This window comes from Neophocaena asiaeorientalis, unplaced genomic scaffold, assembly GCF_003031525.2.
Source record: "Neophocaena asiaeorientalis asiaeorientalis breed wild unplaced genomic scaffold, Neophocaena_asiaeorientalis_V1.1 scaffold85, whole genome shotgun sequence".
Classification (NCBI taxonomy): Eukaryota; Metazoa; Chordata; class Mammalia; order Artiodactyla; family Phocoenidae; genus Neophocaena; species Neophocaena asiaeorientalis.
In genome coordinates, this window is record NW_020174301.1 from 11,171,257 (window position 1) to 11,188,293 (window position 17,037).

The following is a 17,037-nucleotide window of genomic DNA, read 5'->3' on the forward strand; positions in this document are numbered from 1 at the left end:
AAAACGTGAGAAGTGCTTTGGAGGCATGGGAGCTGTGTCTGTTTAACGTGTCTTATTCCTTGCCTTGTGTTCTTTTAATTCTTCTAACTGAAACTGTTCGCAAAGCGTGAAATGTTTACAGGCTGGCAGTGCACTCTAAGGTCATAGGTTATGGTCAGTCAGAAGTTTTTCTGGAGTCAAAATACATCTGCTTTTGAATCTGGATTTATTTATGCAGAGTTATGCAGAGAGACCTAAATGATCCCAAAGCATCTCAAAGCCATTTGCTGCCTGAAGCTAATTTTTTCCAGAGATTTTGGTGAAGTAGACACTTAAAGCTTTAATTGGGAAATGGACTTTTCAATAGGACATGGAGAAGAATGCCTTTTTAAATATTTCTTGCTTCTTTTACCTTATCCCAGAAAGAGCTCTGGGCCCAGCCCATCCACCTTACCTCCGGTTTCTGAGGAGGATGCTCCAGATGTCATGGGCGAGGTCATTTCAGACGAGACCCGAAGTGCGGGCGGAGCAGAAAGGTCAGTGAAAAGGTAGCAGCCTTTGGAGAACCATGAAACGTGCCTTTGGCAGAGACGTGCTGGATGTTTTGCAAAGGAGGGTACTGCTAATATATGAGTCTTTATCTAAGAAAGAAACACCTAGTCACTCCCGTTCTTTATACAGGTAAAGCAGTGGCTAAGATAACTACAAGCTCCGTTGCTGTGAAAGGAATTGAGTGAGTTGCTTTCATATCTGAGCTTATCTTTGTTTTCCTTAACAGCTTTATTGAGATGTAATTCACAAAGCATATAATTTGCTCATTTAAGGTGTACAATTCAGTGGCTTTTAATATATTCACAGAGTTGTGCAATTATCCCTACAGTCAATTTTAGAACATGGTCATCCACGCCCCCGCCGCCAAAGAAACCCTGCGCCCCTTAGACAGCACACCTCACGACTCCCAACCCCCTGAGCCCGACACCTCCTAATCTAGTTCATTACTTTTTGAGGCAAATGGGCTCAACTTTGCTTTAATCTCAAGCAGGAATGTCTAATCACCAGCAGCAGTCACACCCCTCTCAAGATTAGAGGAGGACAAATGATAGATGCATCTGTGAATCCCAGACCTTCACGCTTTGCAGCATACCTGCCTGTTCTTTTCCTGAGTGAGATGCAACAGCAGCGTCTGGGAGATTTCATCCTTTGGGGGAGAGGGAGATACTGTGGCAAAGACACGTTCTGACCAAGCTGTGTAGCATCCTTCAATCTTTGGCTATTCCAGAGCTCTCCATGGGGATGTGTGCGTGTATGTGTATGTGTGTGCAGGCACACGCTTGTGTGAAGCGGAGCGGGGTTGGACTTTAAATTAGTACCTGTGGCTGGCCAGTGTAGCCACCAAACAGCTGCAGGCATTTTGTAAATGATCTATTGCCTATTCTACACATGCTGAAAGAATGCATGATCACCTGTTTTTCGAGTCTGAGCACTTCCACCGACACCCAGCTGCCTTTCCTGCCCTTCGAGAGCGACTCTTATAACTCTGGGCCAATGAGATACGGACGCTGCTGCCAAGACAGATGCAGTTTTAATCTGCGTTCGACACTTGTCTCCACTGCTGACTTAGCACAAAATTCCCTGCAGCCCCGGCTTGTATGTATTTTTGACATTCCCAGTTAAAGCGTAGGAAAAAATGTCTGACTGGAAAATCCTCCCCTCCCCTCCCCTCCCCATAAATGTCATATTAGCTCCTTCTTCAGTCCCTGGATGTTTTATCACCTTCTTGGAGAGCAAGAAGATCTCAGGACCAGGCATATAGTAGTAGTTCAATAAGTATTTCATGGCTCTTTGTTTTAATCACTTAAAATTTTTAAATTATAATTTCTAAATTAATATCAGAAACTTCGTAAGGTATAGAAAAGTATAAAGAAAAGGAGAAGAATCCACAACCACACCAACTAACGATGACTGGTGTTTATTATGTTAGCGTCGCGTCATCCACTGTTTTCTCCTGTTTAAATTCTGAGTCCTTTTTTTCTGCTGCCGTCAGAACTCTTTGCAAACGTAAATCTTAGTGGCTGAAGTTGTGACTTATCACGGTTTACAGAGCAGGAGACATTTACATTATAATGGGTGTTCTGTGCGATTGGCTCTGGTTGAGGATTTGCTGGGTGGTAGACTTTTAGATTCTTGAGCTGTGCTGTCCAATTTGGCGGCCACTGGTCACATGTGAATGAAGCTGTGCTGTAAGGGTAAAACACACCCCAGAGGTTGAAGAATTAGTGTGAAGAAAAGAACACACGGAATTCCCTGGCGGTCCAGCGGTTAGGACTCTGCGCTTTGAACTCGGATCCCACAAGCCGTGCAGTGCGGCCAAAAAAAAAAATACAAAATACATCGTTAATCATTTTTATATTGTTATATGTTAAAATGATAATATTTAGGATGTACTTGGTTAGAATATGTTACTGAAATTAATTTCACATTTTTTTCTTGTTTTTAATGCGGCTATCAACCTTTTAAAATTACCTATGTAGCTTTTGCATTCTGGGCTTGCATTTGTGGCCCATGGTCTACTTCTATTTAGATCACTGGGCTCCAGAACCTGCTTTGCCCTGGTCCTTGAAGGAAATGAGGATGGAAAAGGGCCGACCTTTCCTGTGCTTTGGGTTCTTAGGAAAAAGGGCTGCCACTCTCCCATTGGCTGAGGATTTCCAGAAAGAATTCTGAATGGGCCCTCCCCTCCAGCTTGCCAGGTGGGGTGACCTCTGTCTCTTAGTAGAGAGTCAAAGGTCTCTGGAAGGTATAGACCAGCTCTGTCCAATAGAAATAGAACATAACATAGCACAGGGAGATCAGCTCAGTGCTTTGTGACCACCTAGAGGGGTGGGACAGGGCGGGTGGGAGGGAGGCGCAAGAGGGAGGGGATATGGGGATATATGTTTATGTATAGCTGATTCACTTTGTTATACAGCAGAAACTAACACACCATTGTAAAGCAATTATACTCCAATAAAGATGTTAAAAAAAAAAAGAAATAGAACGTAAGCCATAAATGTAATCCTAAATTTTCTGGTAGCCACATTCAAAACTGAATAGAAACAGGTAAAATTAATTTCAATAATACATTTTATGTAACCCAATATAACACAAATATTATCATTTCAACATGCAATCAATATATAAATTATTAATCTGATATCCTACATTCTTGCTTTCATATGAAGTCTTTGCAAGCTGGGTTGTATTTTGTACCCACAGTGCATCTCAGTTTGGACCGGCCACACTCCAAGCCCTCAACAGTTCCACATGGTGAGTAGCTGCCCCCTGGAGCACCCCAGCTCCTCACAGAGCTCTCACATTATCGAATGATCCCAAAGGCCAAGCCTTCCCACGGTGACCCTCATCTCTCAACCCAGCAACTTCATTCCTACTGTAACACAAACGTAGGGCATGCTTCTTTGCCTTGGGGGTAGGCTCAGGAGCTCCAGTGGACCTTTCACCAGGAGGGAGTTGTGCCGTGGACCTGGGCAGGCCTCAGAGAAAGTCTGGCCAAGGTGAGAGGTGCGTGTCCTGGGAACAGGAGGTGTTGCACGTGAAGGTGAATTTTGGCAGCGGTCTTGGGGAGGTTGGGTGGCCACACTGAGGCAGACACTGCTAGAAGCTAGGGTGGTGGTGAAGTTCGGATTCACACCCAGCTGTGCACCTTACAGGTTACATACCTAACTTCGGTTTGCCAGTCTGTAGAATGGGGAGGTCACAACTATACTTGCCTCGCTGAGTTGCAGTGAAGGCTGAGATAACTGATCAAATGCAATTCCAGTGCATTCCAGCCCCTGGTAGGGGTTAGGTTTCCTATTACAGTTCTGTGGGACAGGCTTTTCTCCTGCAGTGAACTGAGTGGTAACTGTTCGTCTTCTTGAGGTTGAGGTTCCAGCCCGGCCATCTTTCTTTTCCAGGGCTGACTTCCTTGTCTGCTAAAATGTCTTCATGGCTGAAGAGAGCGAACTCTTTCTTACCCCCTACTGGGTAGCCCACAGCGATCTGCTTCAAGTTAAAAAATTTTGAGATCTTGTTTTATTGTAAAACTTTATGTGTATCTTTTATTGTGTACCGTATCGTATTGTATTTCAACATAAAAATAATGCTTTGAGTTGCCACAAGAAGAGCAAAGCAAGTCAAAACCATATTTTCTACTCTCTTGGTTATCAGGTGACGTGCTTCTTTGAATCTATTGAATTTTGAGATTCTGCTAACTTGAATGGGGCTGATATCACAGATCAGATTCAATATCTAAGAAATGTCTCTTTTCTGTCTTGGTGACAGGATAGTTTAATAACCCAATCTCATATCCAGGTAGATGCCAGGAGCACAAATATTTTGCTGCTTAATTTCCCATCTTTTGACGTCAAATTGGCCCTGCTGGTGGATGTGCTGTGGGTATCTTGTGGCTTTGCTCACCTCCACCCAAGGGGTACACGTACACCCAACTCCAAGAAATAGGAGTCTGTTGACAGATGGCTTGGCTGTGGATTTCTATATACAATGACTGTCTTCAGTGGATGGAAAGTCTAGAATTTGGCATTTTGCTTTCACACCACTGATGGTCAGATGTGTAGTTCTGAATCCATCGTGGACATCACCAAGCTTGTTTTTCCTGAATATTTATTTAAAGGGGTCTCTTTTTTTTTTCCATTTGGGGAAATGGTTGGAAAGGTATCCTTTTCAATTACTGGTACATTTGAGAGAATTAAATTATTCCCAGGTGCTTTGGGTCTTTGCGTACACCTAGGCTAAACCACGAAGGGCAGTTGGGTTGAGGCGTTGAGGGGTAGAAGGAGGAAGCAGCGAGGGGCAGCCGGCATCTTGTCCAGGAAGCCCTGGCTGGACTTAAAGGCAGGGCTGGAGCGACTTCCTGCCCTTCCTCCCACTGGGTCTGTTTCTTCCTTCTCTCTCCTCCTCCTTCTAAAATTACCAGCTGTGACACCATGTTTTTGAGTTTCAGAATAAGATTTTGAGGAGGGCTACAGCCGTATAAATTAAGGAAAAGAAAAGAAGCTACCAAGCCTAGGTCTCTTAGCAGATAAAGCCAGGATGACAGATGTCCATCCCCACCCCCATCCTTCTGGGTTTGATTTTCGATTACATTGCTTGGATTATTTTAAACTTCCTTTTGGGAAGTATTGGGCTATTACAGGGCTATTACAGAGCTACAATGCTGACACTTCTTTCCCTCGGAGCAATTTTCTTCCCAAAAGGGAGACAATGGAGTAAGACGGAGGGTTTATATCCCAGAGATCTCTTACTGGCTGTGTGATGCCTTGGAGAAAATGCTTAACTTTTCAATCCTGTTTCCATATCTATAAAATGGGAAAAATAATACTTCCCTGGTAGGGTTGGAATTAAGATGAAAATGGAATGTTTCCAAAGCCACCTAGTATAATGCCTGATATACGGTAAGTGTAAAATACAAATGGTAACCACTATTATCATTTTAAACGTCTTTATTCAAAACCATCCTGGGAATTAAGCAAACAAAGAAAATACCCAAGGTCTCCAAATGATATAGTAACAGACCCCACAGGAATGGGAGACATGAGGCTGGATGAGTCTTTCTCCATCCGGTTGACCTCTCTATGCATCTGCTTCTGTCATATGTGAGCTCTGCTAACCCTGCTCGGCTCACAGGAGCTTGTTACGTGGTTCAAAAGTACCTCAGGACTAACGACTCTACAGATGACGCGGATTTACATGACGATCCACAGCTTCAATCATTGCGAACCATCGTAATGTAAAAGTCAAAGGACCTTTAAAAATGTAGGCTTCGGGCTTCCCTGGTGGCGCTGTAGTTGAAAGTCCGCCTGCCAATGCAGGGGACATGGGAGCTTTATGTTCTGAAGCTTTTGTGTTCCATAATTAAAACAAATTTTTTTAGAGGTGAATCTGCCCTTGGGAATAATGCCAAGTCACTTTGGAAAGCTGGATTATGAGGCACCCACACCAAAGGTGGCAGCCGCCCTGAAGGCAAGGGGCTTGTTCCCTCCCTCCAGGTGACTGTGACGGGAATGCCACTACTTTGGTCTAGCCCTTCTGGGTTTCTGAGCCCCTCAGCCCTGAGGCCTCTGCTATGCCACATCTGGATCTGATGCAGGAAGAGCCGCTTAAGAATCCCAGGCCAGTTTCAGGGCAAGGTGGTGATTTTCCAAATGAATGTGTCCAAACTCATCCGCTTCTCTTCCTGGAACCTCTCATTACCGCCACTGTTTTAGACCAGGATGCAGGTTCGTTTCGGTAGGTGTGACTGAGAAATGGGTATTTTAGACTCTAGCTGGATATCTGGAAGGAAACTTGGGCGCATTCTTGTCGAGACTCGGAATAGGGATGGGATGAGGGAGCTACCTGACAGCAGAACCGGAATCAGAATCTGGCCCCTGACGATGTTTCCCCTTGATGCCTGAGCTGAACCGAGGACCTGCCCCAGGGCATGGAGCCATTCTTCCCAGCCACACCGCCCCAAACCTGCTTCTGGGCTTTAGAGAGAAGACTGTAGAATTGAGTTCTATTCTGTGAGACCAGCATAGGCCTGGAGGTCTACAGATAAGTTCCAGGCCGAGTTCTAGTTCTGTGTGACCTTGGGGGCATCACCTTTGATGAAACTGTTTACCCACCTGTAAAGTGGGGGTATATAATACCTAGGATTAAAGGAGCCACTTTATTTAGAGCGCCCAACACAAAATAAGTACTCAGTGTAAGTTCCCTTTCACTTATTCCTCCTTCTGGGCCAAAGTACGCCCACATCTAGCAACTTATTTCCACCTCACCTTAACCCTTAGTAGGTACCACTTGTGCAAAGGAGGAAGGGGAGGCTGGGACAGGTGACATGGCTTGCTCAAGACCAGTGGTTTAATGAGAGTTAGGGCTGGGGCTGGAACCTCTCTTCTGGAGAATTCCTCAGACACCAAATCCATGTTTGGATCCCTGATCAGTAACTTATTAGCCAGAAGGAATCTTGGGGAGGTTATCCTCTAAGACATTCTGTCCACTGGCGCTTTCTGCGATGACGGAAGTGTTCTATATCTCCACTATCCAGTATGGCAGCCACTAGCCACGTGTACCTACTACACACCTGAAATGAGGCCACTCGGAAATCTGGCCGGTTTCAGGGTGATGTGGTTTAGGGTTAGGGAGGAACTGAACTGTGAATTTTATTTAACTTTGATTCATTAAAACTGAAATTGAAATAGCCACGTGGGGTAGCAGGCTCTGCATGGGACAGCCCAACCTGAAGACACAGTTCCTTCATGTGTACATAAGAGGTGAACCGTGCCCGTCAGCAGCATGGATTCCGAGAGGTTCTGTGTGGAGCCCTTGCAGAGCTCAAATGCCTGGTGGTGCTCAGTGAGCGCTGGGTTCCTCCTGGCCACCCCTTGGCTCTGCCAGTGGGCAAGTCAGGTAGCTGTGCCTGCAGAGCGGAGACTGGGCTGTATTCGTGGCTCAAGCGCCTGGCGACACGGATGAGCAGAAGGCGTCTGTCTGGCACCTGAACCAAGGATGTTCACCACCGGGCCGAGCGGAGGCCTTGGCTCAGCCAGTGCAACCTCACACACAGGCCTGGTAAGGAGGCCTGGGGAACCCGGTCAACTGGCTCCAAACACTTAATCTAGAGCTCTCTGTGCCTACCCATCCCCACTGGCCACACCTGTAAGGGTGCCCATCTGGGCTGGGAGGGAGCTGACATGGGTCCACAGCAGAGAAGTGTTTGCCAATTGCCGTCTCTGTACCGATCTTGTCCCAAGAAACTGGCAGGGTGGGAAAGAAGCTCACCGTGGGGTGTGCAAGGTCAGAGGCCCCAGCTAGCTGCATCTCGGCCTCCCCTTTCTTCTCAAGCATGTTAAGTCGTCAGGTGTTAAATATTTTAGCAGCCTGCTGAATCAGAGGTAGACCGTGCAAGGGCTTCTTTGTTTCCAGGGAAGGCACTGTAAGGGGTCTGATTACTGAGGCTTTTAATGCCTTTTCCTTTTGTAAGGTGGTCAGAGGGTGTCTGGGAAGAAAAACCTCACTCCCAGGGCGCAGGAGTGCACCTGCGCCCTGGGAATGGGCGGGGTGCGCAGAGAGAGGACCGCAGTGTGCAGCGGACACGGTCAGCACTGAGTCCTCAGGCCAGGAGCACCCGTAGGTGGAGGGAAGCAGGGCCCCGAGACATGGGCATGGAGGACGGGGGGGAGGAGGCACCAGACGTGAGGCTGAGGGTGAAACCAGGCTGGAGGGAGGGGAGCGTTAGGTCCTGGAGTTCAAATCCTGATCGCCCGCTCTTGGGCCTTGTTGGGTGATTGGGTCACTTCTCCAAGCCTCAGCTTCTTCACGGATAGATGGCCAATGATGTCTCCTGGGGCTTAAAGGAAGGTTAAAGGTGATTAGAGGAGGCAAGATACAGAGTACCCTGCACAAGCCAGCTTTCCATAGCCAGGAGCTGTGATGGCAGAGCTGTAGACAAGGTCCCTGAGCTGCGGGGGCTCCTGAAGGCAGCTCCATCCCCATAGCGGGCTCAGGCCCCCAGCAGGTGTGCAGCCAGGCCAGGTGCTTAGAAGGCAAGCCAAGGTCTCCCCCTTAGGGAGGAGCTAGGACACTGGGCACCCCTCCTCCCTTGGATAGAGGGTTGGGGTGAATCGGCAGGTGGGCAGTCGGTGGGCAGGCACTGCGGAGGAGTGACGCGTGCGGTTTGCTGACTCCCAGCCCGGTGCTCGGCATCCTCCCTCTGGAGGGGTCAGGTGGTTCACTGGTTCCCGCCACTCGCTGTGCGCCTTCACGCCTTTGCCAAGCGACTGCACTTCCTTCCCCTCCCTGTGCCGCAGTGTCCTCTGACACTAGATCAGGAGGTGGGTGTCATGAGCATGAATTCCCCGTCTAGAAATGTTTGGTGGGACACATGGTGATGGTCACCTCTATAGAAAGTGGGTGTCGGCCTCTGGCCAAAAGAAGAAGTCAGGATCTTGTTTCTTTGGGAAGGTCAGACTTGCAGATGCGGCTCTCGGTTACCCAGCACCCGATACTCTGCATGGCACACAGTGGGCGCTCCGTGAGCCTTTGCTGAATAATTCATCTCAACTCACTCTCTGTTGGAGGCTTTCTGTCTGGGAAAACCGGGTCAGGTGGTACTCCAGGAGGCAGATGGCCAGGTCTAACTTCTGAATCTGCCATTAGGCTCTCCAACCTCGAGCAAATTCCTTAGCTACTCTAAGCCTCAGTTTCCTCACCTGTAAAATGTGTATAATGCTACACTACGGACAGATATTAGGGAGATCACATAAAAATAATGTGTGTTAAAAGCTTAGCCGAGTGCCTGTCTGGCATGCAGTAAGGACTTAATCAGGGGTAATTTTTGTTCTTACTGCTGTTTTTACTACTATCATCATTTGAATGATAATAATGCTATGATTCAGGCAAGTTACTGGTAAACATTTGTGCTTTTTTATTTTTTACATCCTTATTGGAGTATAACTGCTTTACAGTGGTGTGTTAGTTTCTGCTTTATAACAAAGTGAATCAGTTATACATATACATATGTTCCCATATCTCTTCCCTCTTGTGTCTCCCTCCCTCCCACCCTCCCTATCCCACCCCTCTAGGTGGTCACAAAGCACCGAGCTGATCCCCCTGTGCTATGCGGCTGCTTCCCACTAGCTATCTATTTTACGTTTGGTAGTGTTTATATACGTCCATGCCACTCTCTCACTTTGTCACAGCTAGACACAGACCTACTAAAGAATGGACTTGAGGATATGGGGAGGGGGAAGGGTAAACATTTGTGCTTTGACACAAGGACTCGTTGAAATTTGCTGAAGTTCATTTGCATCTCCCCTGGATTCTTTGGAAGGTGTCATTGCCCATTAAAGCTACCTCTCGAACTGTGGCTGACATCCTCCCCGCTGGAGTGGCCCTCGGTGTTGCAACATTGTATTTGATGCAAGGTCAAGCCATCAGGCACACGTGGGGAATGCCTTCTCTCCCTTGGGGAAGCTAGGGCTTTGTGGTTAACCTCTTGCCAAGAATGGCTGCAAAGAGGCTGAAACCTAACATTTGTGGCAGGGATGGAGCGCCTGTGTGGGTGAGCCCAGCGGAGGCTGCACCAGCGGAACGCAAGCTCTGAGTGTGTCTTATGGGTCAAACTGCCCGACTACTTAGTAAGATGTTTTGAGCTGCTAGCCCATCCCAGACTCCTAGAGGAAGGGGCAGGGATGAAAGTTGTCTGGCCACCTGACTTCCAGATGCTACAGCACAGTAGCTGGTGAAGGAGACCCCCTCCTGGCAGGTGACCAAGCGGCTGGTATTTAAGTGGGAGTGGCCAGAGTTGTCAGAAAGTGAGGATTTGGATGAGGGGAGAGTGCCAACCTTGGGCTTGAGGTCTCAGTTTAGGCCAGACTGCCTTTCAGGGCCACCTTTGAAGGATGTCTGGGGCAGAGTCCCTGGCTCCTGAGGCCTGGTAGCGGGGATGCTCATCCTTTGAGACAGGTACCACCCACGTCTGGCTCAGGCATTCGTAGTCCTGAAATAACTGAACCAGAAGGATCTTCAGGCTCCTCATTTTACAGGTGAGAAACTTGAGACCTCGAGAGGGTGTGTGACTTCCGGAAGGCACCACAGCCTGTCAGGGGGCCGCTGGTCTGACTCGTATTGCACGCAGTCCCTCTGGCCTCGAGACCAGTGCTCTTTCCAGCAAATCCGCTGCCATTCTAGTGAGCAGCCATCACCTTTCCTGTACACAGCGAGCACCCCAGGTGGGCCTGGTATGAACTGGCGTTATAGATCGTTTTCTGGAGGTGGTGGTAGTGGTCTAAAGTAATCTTGTCCTTGGGTTGTATCCAAGGAAGTTGCATATGCAGGCTTCCTCCAGCTATTTTGCGAAATGAGTTAAACTGCAGCCCCTGCACTCTGCTGACCCTGGCTTCCCTTTGATTGTGGCCAGTACCGTTCGCAGTAGGACTGCAGGAAAACCATTATGAGGAGCTGGTTGGACGAGAGCTGCGGATTCTCTCATTCACCAGGATTTGGGGCGTGTGCATATACTGGTGGGGAGGGAAGTCTGATTAGAGTTAACTCAGGAGAAGGTTCTGCTGAAACTTGAGTTCACCTCCTTCTAGCCCAGTGTGTCTATGTGAGCAGCTTGCTGAGGGAACTCTCAGACGATACTGCAGTCTGTTTCAGGTTTCTTTACAAACAGTTGGGCCATGAATCCTTGGGAGATAAAACACTCTTGATGATCACTGCAGGGTCTAGTTTTGCTTTTGCACGAAGATGGGAAGCTTATGTTAGAAACCACCAGGCTCCCTGTTGAGTCGCTGTTTGTACGTGTTCTGTGGTTCATATTTGATCTTCGGCGGAGAGAAATTATTCTGTAGAGATGGCCTCACCTGGGAGCGGCGGCATTTTTGCTTTTCAGAAACCCCCTTTGCATTTTGCACTCGGGAACTATGACTGACCCCAACGGGACAGTGTTACACTTCCCTGCTTCTTCCTGGGAGTCCTGAAAAGCCACTGGCTCACAAGTCTAACGAAGGGCGTTTTATGTCTTCTCTTCTATATTCCTTTTCCTCTGGTATAAGAACTGGAGAAATGTGGAAACGCAGAGGCAGGCCCAGACTTTAAAGGCATTAGCAGAAGGAACTCTAGCATGGCTGAGAGATGCTGGCCAGACTCAGACACCCTTGTCCTTGGGTGACCCCTCTGCCTGCCTTGCCGCGCCCCCTACTTCTCCACCCTCTGGGGAACCACACTCTGGTTCATGAGACCATAGAGGCTCAGGCGAATGTAGTGCCTGTGAAGCCTTCTCAACCCTCCAACTCCCCAGGGGTACCCCCGCCCCCGGCCCTGCCCAAGAATTGAGAGTTCTTTCTGTTACCTGACCACAATTTTAAGACAGAAGCAAATGTATTATAGTTCGTATAGGATTTCACACTTTGCAGAAGAGGTTGGGTGTTTTCAGCTGGACAGATCTGGGTTCAAATTTGTCACTTATTCACTGTAGGACATCGGTCCAGTTACTTACTTGCTTGAGGCCTCAGTTTCCTCATCTGTAAAGTGTGTATGAAGTCAGCACCTACCTCCGGAGGACTGTGTGATAGTGTGAGGGAAGTGCTAGCTCGGGGCTGGCACAGGCAAGCACCCAAAATACGTCTGTCTCCGTTTGAGGGCGAGGCCTCTGACGGCAGGGTCTGCGCTGGTCCTAGTCTTCAGCACAGTGGGCTACACATAGTAGGTCCTCAACAAATGTTTGTAGACCGATGCTGTGTTGTCCAGCAGATAGAGGGTGTGTCTGTTTGGTGCTTCCCTCAAAAGAGAAATACAAATCTACTGGCCAGGTTAGTTCAGTAACACAATAACAAAATCACACATTCATTCATTTATTCATTCACTCAGACTGAGGGCCTCCTACATAAGGTCAAGCTAGGTGCTCTAGGCAGGGTTTCCCATCCTCAACACTATTGGCATTTTGGGCTGGGTAATTGTTGGGGACGGCTGTCCCGCACATAGTAGGATGGATGCCAGTAGCATCCCCCAAGTCGTGACAATCAAAAATGCCCCCAGAGACTGCCAAATGTCCCCTGCTGGGCAAAACTGCCCCTGGAGAGCCACTGCTCTAGGGCTGTGCTACTCAAGGTGTGGTTCTTTAGACCAGCAGCCTTGGCATCACCTGGGAGCCTGTTAGACTGTGGTTGTTTCATCAAGTACTTTATTTTCCACCATCGTGTCGGATGGGACACAGACATCTGACTCCGACTCCTAGAGAACACTGTTTTTCTGTTCAGGAAGAGGGTACAGCCGGCGGAGCTTGCTTTGTATTTGGTCAGACTTACTTAAAATTAGGACGAGGTCAAGATCAAATACAGGTTCAGCCGAGTACACGTTCAAGCGGTGCGGGCCCTTGTGTGAAGAAGGCTTTGTGTGCACTCAAGGAAAATTCCAAGGCCGCGGCTAGAAATCCTGGATGAGACTCAGAAGTCACGGGAACTGCCCCACGCATTTTCTGTGTATATTTTGGGTTCAGGCTGACATTTCATCTTAGCGTGGGTGGAGGCAATGGCTGAATATTTTGAAGGCCTGAACCCCGCCTACCAGTATTTCTCTTTGCCCTTACAACTACATTTTGCTGGGTTGCAATTCAGGAACGTACCTCCCTGCTTGGACAGCCATTCATGGAATGTGAGAACTTAGCTCAGAAGCCCAAAGCAGTGATTCCTTCTTAAAAAAAAAAAAAAAAATCCCCAGAAGTCACTAGCGAAGTGGATCTTATTAGTGTGAGAGCTGAACTCACATGCTAGAGGCGGGCACTGGTCCTGGGTTCCTCATGGCATATTCGTCTGCTGATGTGTTCAGAGTATATAAAAATAAGCTGAAGTTAGTCCTTTGTCCCTGTGGACCGGTTAGGAGTTTGGGTTCGTAGACACGCAGCCTGTGGGTGCAGCTACCTCTGCTTGGTTGGTGCGACCCTGGGTAAGGGGCTTCACCACTCCAAGTCTGTTTTCTCCTTTGTCTGCTAAGGACAACAGCAGTGCCCACCGCACAGGCTCATGTGAGGATTAAGTCAGAGGAGGGATGGAAGCCGCCTAGCAGAGTGCTGGCTCTGCAGCAAATGCTCACAAATGTTAGCTAATATTAGAGTGGTCATTTAAAAAAGGTTTTTGTTTTTTGGGTTTTTTTGCGGTACGCGGGCCTCTCACTGTTGTGGCCTCTCCCGTTGCGGAGCACAGGCTCCGGACGCGCAGGCTCAGCGGCCATGGCTCACGGGCCCAGCCGCTCTGCGGCATGTGGGATCTTCCCGGACCGGGGCACGAACCCGCGTCCCCTGCATCGGCAGGCGGACTCTCAACCACTGCGCCACCAGGGAAGCCCTAAAAGAGTTTTTAAATTGCCTTTTGGTTTAACTGATCTGATAATTAAGTGGGGACAGCAGAGTGCAGGCTGTCTTGTGGGTGGTATTTTGTCACCCTTCATAGCTGGCAGATGACAGGATAATCTTCTAGGCAAAAAGGCCCTATCGGCTCGGGTTTCTGGGGGTTGGGTGAAGCCCTGAGACGCTGCCACATTGGAGAAGAAGGGCTTCAGGTAACAGGGAGGTAGGGAGGGCTGGGGAAGGCGGGCCCCGGAGGAGAGACTCCTGCCAGGAGAGCGATGAGCACTGGGCTGAGAGTCAGCACAGCTGTCAGGTGGGCACGGGGAAGGCTTGCTGTCCTGCCCTTGAGCTGACAGTCTGGTTGAAGAGGCAGCACACGAGCATTAAAGAGTTAAAACAGCTCACAGCCCTAATTGTCTTCGCCTCTCATTGGGTAATTAAGGTAGGTGGCCGTTAATACTTACCTAGAAAGTATTCTCCACGAGGGCAGATATTTTGTCTCTTCTGTTCACCCCTATCTCCCAGCACCTGGAAGTAGCTAACACATTGTAGGTGCCCAAGAAATACTTGTTGAATGGCTTAGTCGTATGCTTCCTTATCACAACCAGTTACTGGTTATACTCAAGAAGAGGTTTCATTCCCACTCCCCAGAACATTCTGTTTCTCTTCTCCACGTCCATTTCCCCTTTTTTTGGCTCAGTGTTTCATCAGTGTGTACCACCCTGTAACCACTTTCAAGAGTTTTACCATATCTGTATACCACTGTATTATTATCTACTTATTATTTTTCTTTACATCGGTTCATTTTTATTTCAATATATTACTTTTGTTTTAGGTAATGTCTGTGAAGTTATGGGTTTGATGTGCTAATCAGAACTTCTTCCCCATATGCTTCAAATGTATAACTATTTAAAAAAATACCCTCATATGAGAAGCCTTACTACGGTAACACCTCCTTACCCTATAAAAGTCAGCTTAAGTATTCCCTCTTCTGGAAAATCTCCCCATGTCTCTTCTGAGGCTGATTGAAATATTGCTTTTATGTTTCTGTCATGTGGTGGCCATTCCATGAACCATCTGTAGAAGTGGGCAAGGGACCACGAGGCATCTGACATTGCACAGGCCCAGGAATGCAGTAGATACTCAATACGTGATTTTGAAAGACTGAATGAAACCTCTTGAGTCCAGGAGAGTTTGTGCTGTCTGGCCACGTATGGGTGTCCTGGGCGGACGCCCTATGATTCTCTGAAGACAATGTGCTGTAACCAACCTTCCATTTGGGTGCCCATAAACAAGGCAGATATGTGAACTTCCATGTAGACTCACACTTCCGGCAGGGAGCTAGTGTGTTCTTTGTTTAGGGAGAGTTTGACCTCTGTCCTTCAGCGTCACATACTCCCTACCAGTTAACCAGCCAGCCTTACATGTTTCCAGTCTCTGGCCTTGTTTCCCAGGTTTCTTCACGTATGAAGTTATGGCATTGGCAGTTCAGGGAGGTGCCCATGGTCCAGTGGGGCAGAAGCAAGTCACATAGTTAGAATGAATAGAATTGGATAGAATGAAGGTTCCTTTCAGTCTCCTGAATAACTTCTCCTAATACACATGCTGTACCCTCGGTTCTTCCCGCTCCGAAGGCCGACAGCACCTGGTGTCTGCTGGTGTTCTTGGTCCCATCCTCCTGCTTCTTGCCCCTCCAGCGTGAGTCTGTCTGCCCAGGCAGGGTCCTGTCTTATGCACTTTTACACCCGCATGGGCACTTGGAATAGTGCTCAGTGAATATTTGATTAGTTCATGGTTATTTATGTATCAGGCAAATTTGGACACGGGTTCCTCGTTTGGCTTCCCATTTTCATGTGGCTTGCCACCTCTCAGCCAAAGAAAAATATCATTGCCACAACAGAGTGTAAAGGAAGCTGCAAACACAGAACAGAGCAGTACTCGGTGGACAGACCTGGGGGTGTTTCCTAGGCACTGATTTGCCTTTTGTTTTCCAGGAGACTCCACTGGCAAAGAATCTTTGATTTGCTTTGTGGTTTTAGAGCCTTAGGTCTAGTATGGACCAAATGAAAGCTTCTCAACATCACAGTTGACAGCCTTTTCACGATGCTTTTGGTTGCAAGTAACAGACAACCCAACACAAGAAAACAACAATACTAGGTCCATCATTTCTCCTGGCAGGAAATCCAGAGGCAGGGCACTTCCAAGGTTGAGTAAGTAATTCATTAGCCCTTTTTATCTTCCTCTCTACCTGAATTTAGTGTGCTGGTTAAAGTTCCCCTTCATTGTTTCAAACTGGCTGCAGAAGCTCTAAGCATCAGGCCCCATATGACAATGTCGAGAGGCAGGAAGACATCTGAAGACACAAGATTTGCAGTCTTGTATCTCCTCTGAAGAGTAAGGAGAATGTCTCCAGAAATACAACAGACTTTCCTTTCCGTTTCGTTGGCCAAGGGTGTGTCACATGACCATACCTAAACTAATTATTTGAACATTAGTAAGTTAGTAAACAGGAGAGGGAACATCACTTTTGGAGGCAACCAATGACTCCTGTCACAAAAGTTCAGATTCAGAGTTTCTCCCAGTGTGGTTTGGAAAGCATCTCCACCAGAATTATCCAGAATATGCTTGCTAAAACGCACATTCCTGAGCCCCTTCCTGACTTCCTGAATCAGAATCGCTGGGAACATTTTAAAAATAACCCAGGGAGTCTGACATGCACCAAGTTTTGGACCCATGGTGCTTGTGGTTTTTACCTACTAATATTTACAGGTTGTAGATCATCCTTCAGCTGTGCTGATCCTCTTGAGGGGAGGCTGAGGGAGCAAAGAGAATACAGAGTCAGCCTTCAAAATTCCCTTCCCAGTCCTTGCCTTTTGGAGATTCAAACAGGAATATTAACTGATACAGTGATGATATCTGGGATTTGGTTTAAAATAATCTGAGTAACAAGTGAGAAGTGAGCATGTGAATACAACAGAGTTAGCCATGATTTGATAATATTGAAACTGTTTGATATAATAGAGTTCATTATACTGTTCTCTTCACTTAATTTTTAAAAAATCTCCCTTCCTGGGCTTCCCTGATGGCGCAGTGGTTGAGAGTCCGCCTGCCGATGCAGGGGACATGGGTTCGTGCCCCGGTCCAGGAAGATCCCACATGCCACGGAGCGGCTGGGC

The 17,037-nt window shown here is 47.8% G+C and overlaps 1 protein-coding gene across 4 annotated transcripts in view; it reads left to right on the plus strand.

Moving 5' to 3' along the window:
• TACC2 (transforming acidic coiled-coil containing protein 2) overlaps window positions 1-17,037 on the plus strand; it is a 186,178-nt gene that overhangs the window by 47,164 nt on the left and 121,977 nt on the right. For all 4 annotated transcript variants that reach the window (XM_024756028.1, XM_024756027.1, XM_024756029.1 and 1 more), the window contains exon 5: window positions 402-515. In XM_024756028.1, the coding sequence (XP_024611796.1) occupies window positions 402-515 (114 nt within the window). The remainder of the gene's footprint in view (window positions 1-401; window positions 516-17,037) is intronic.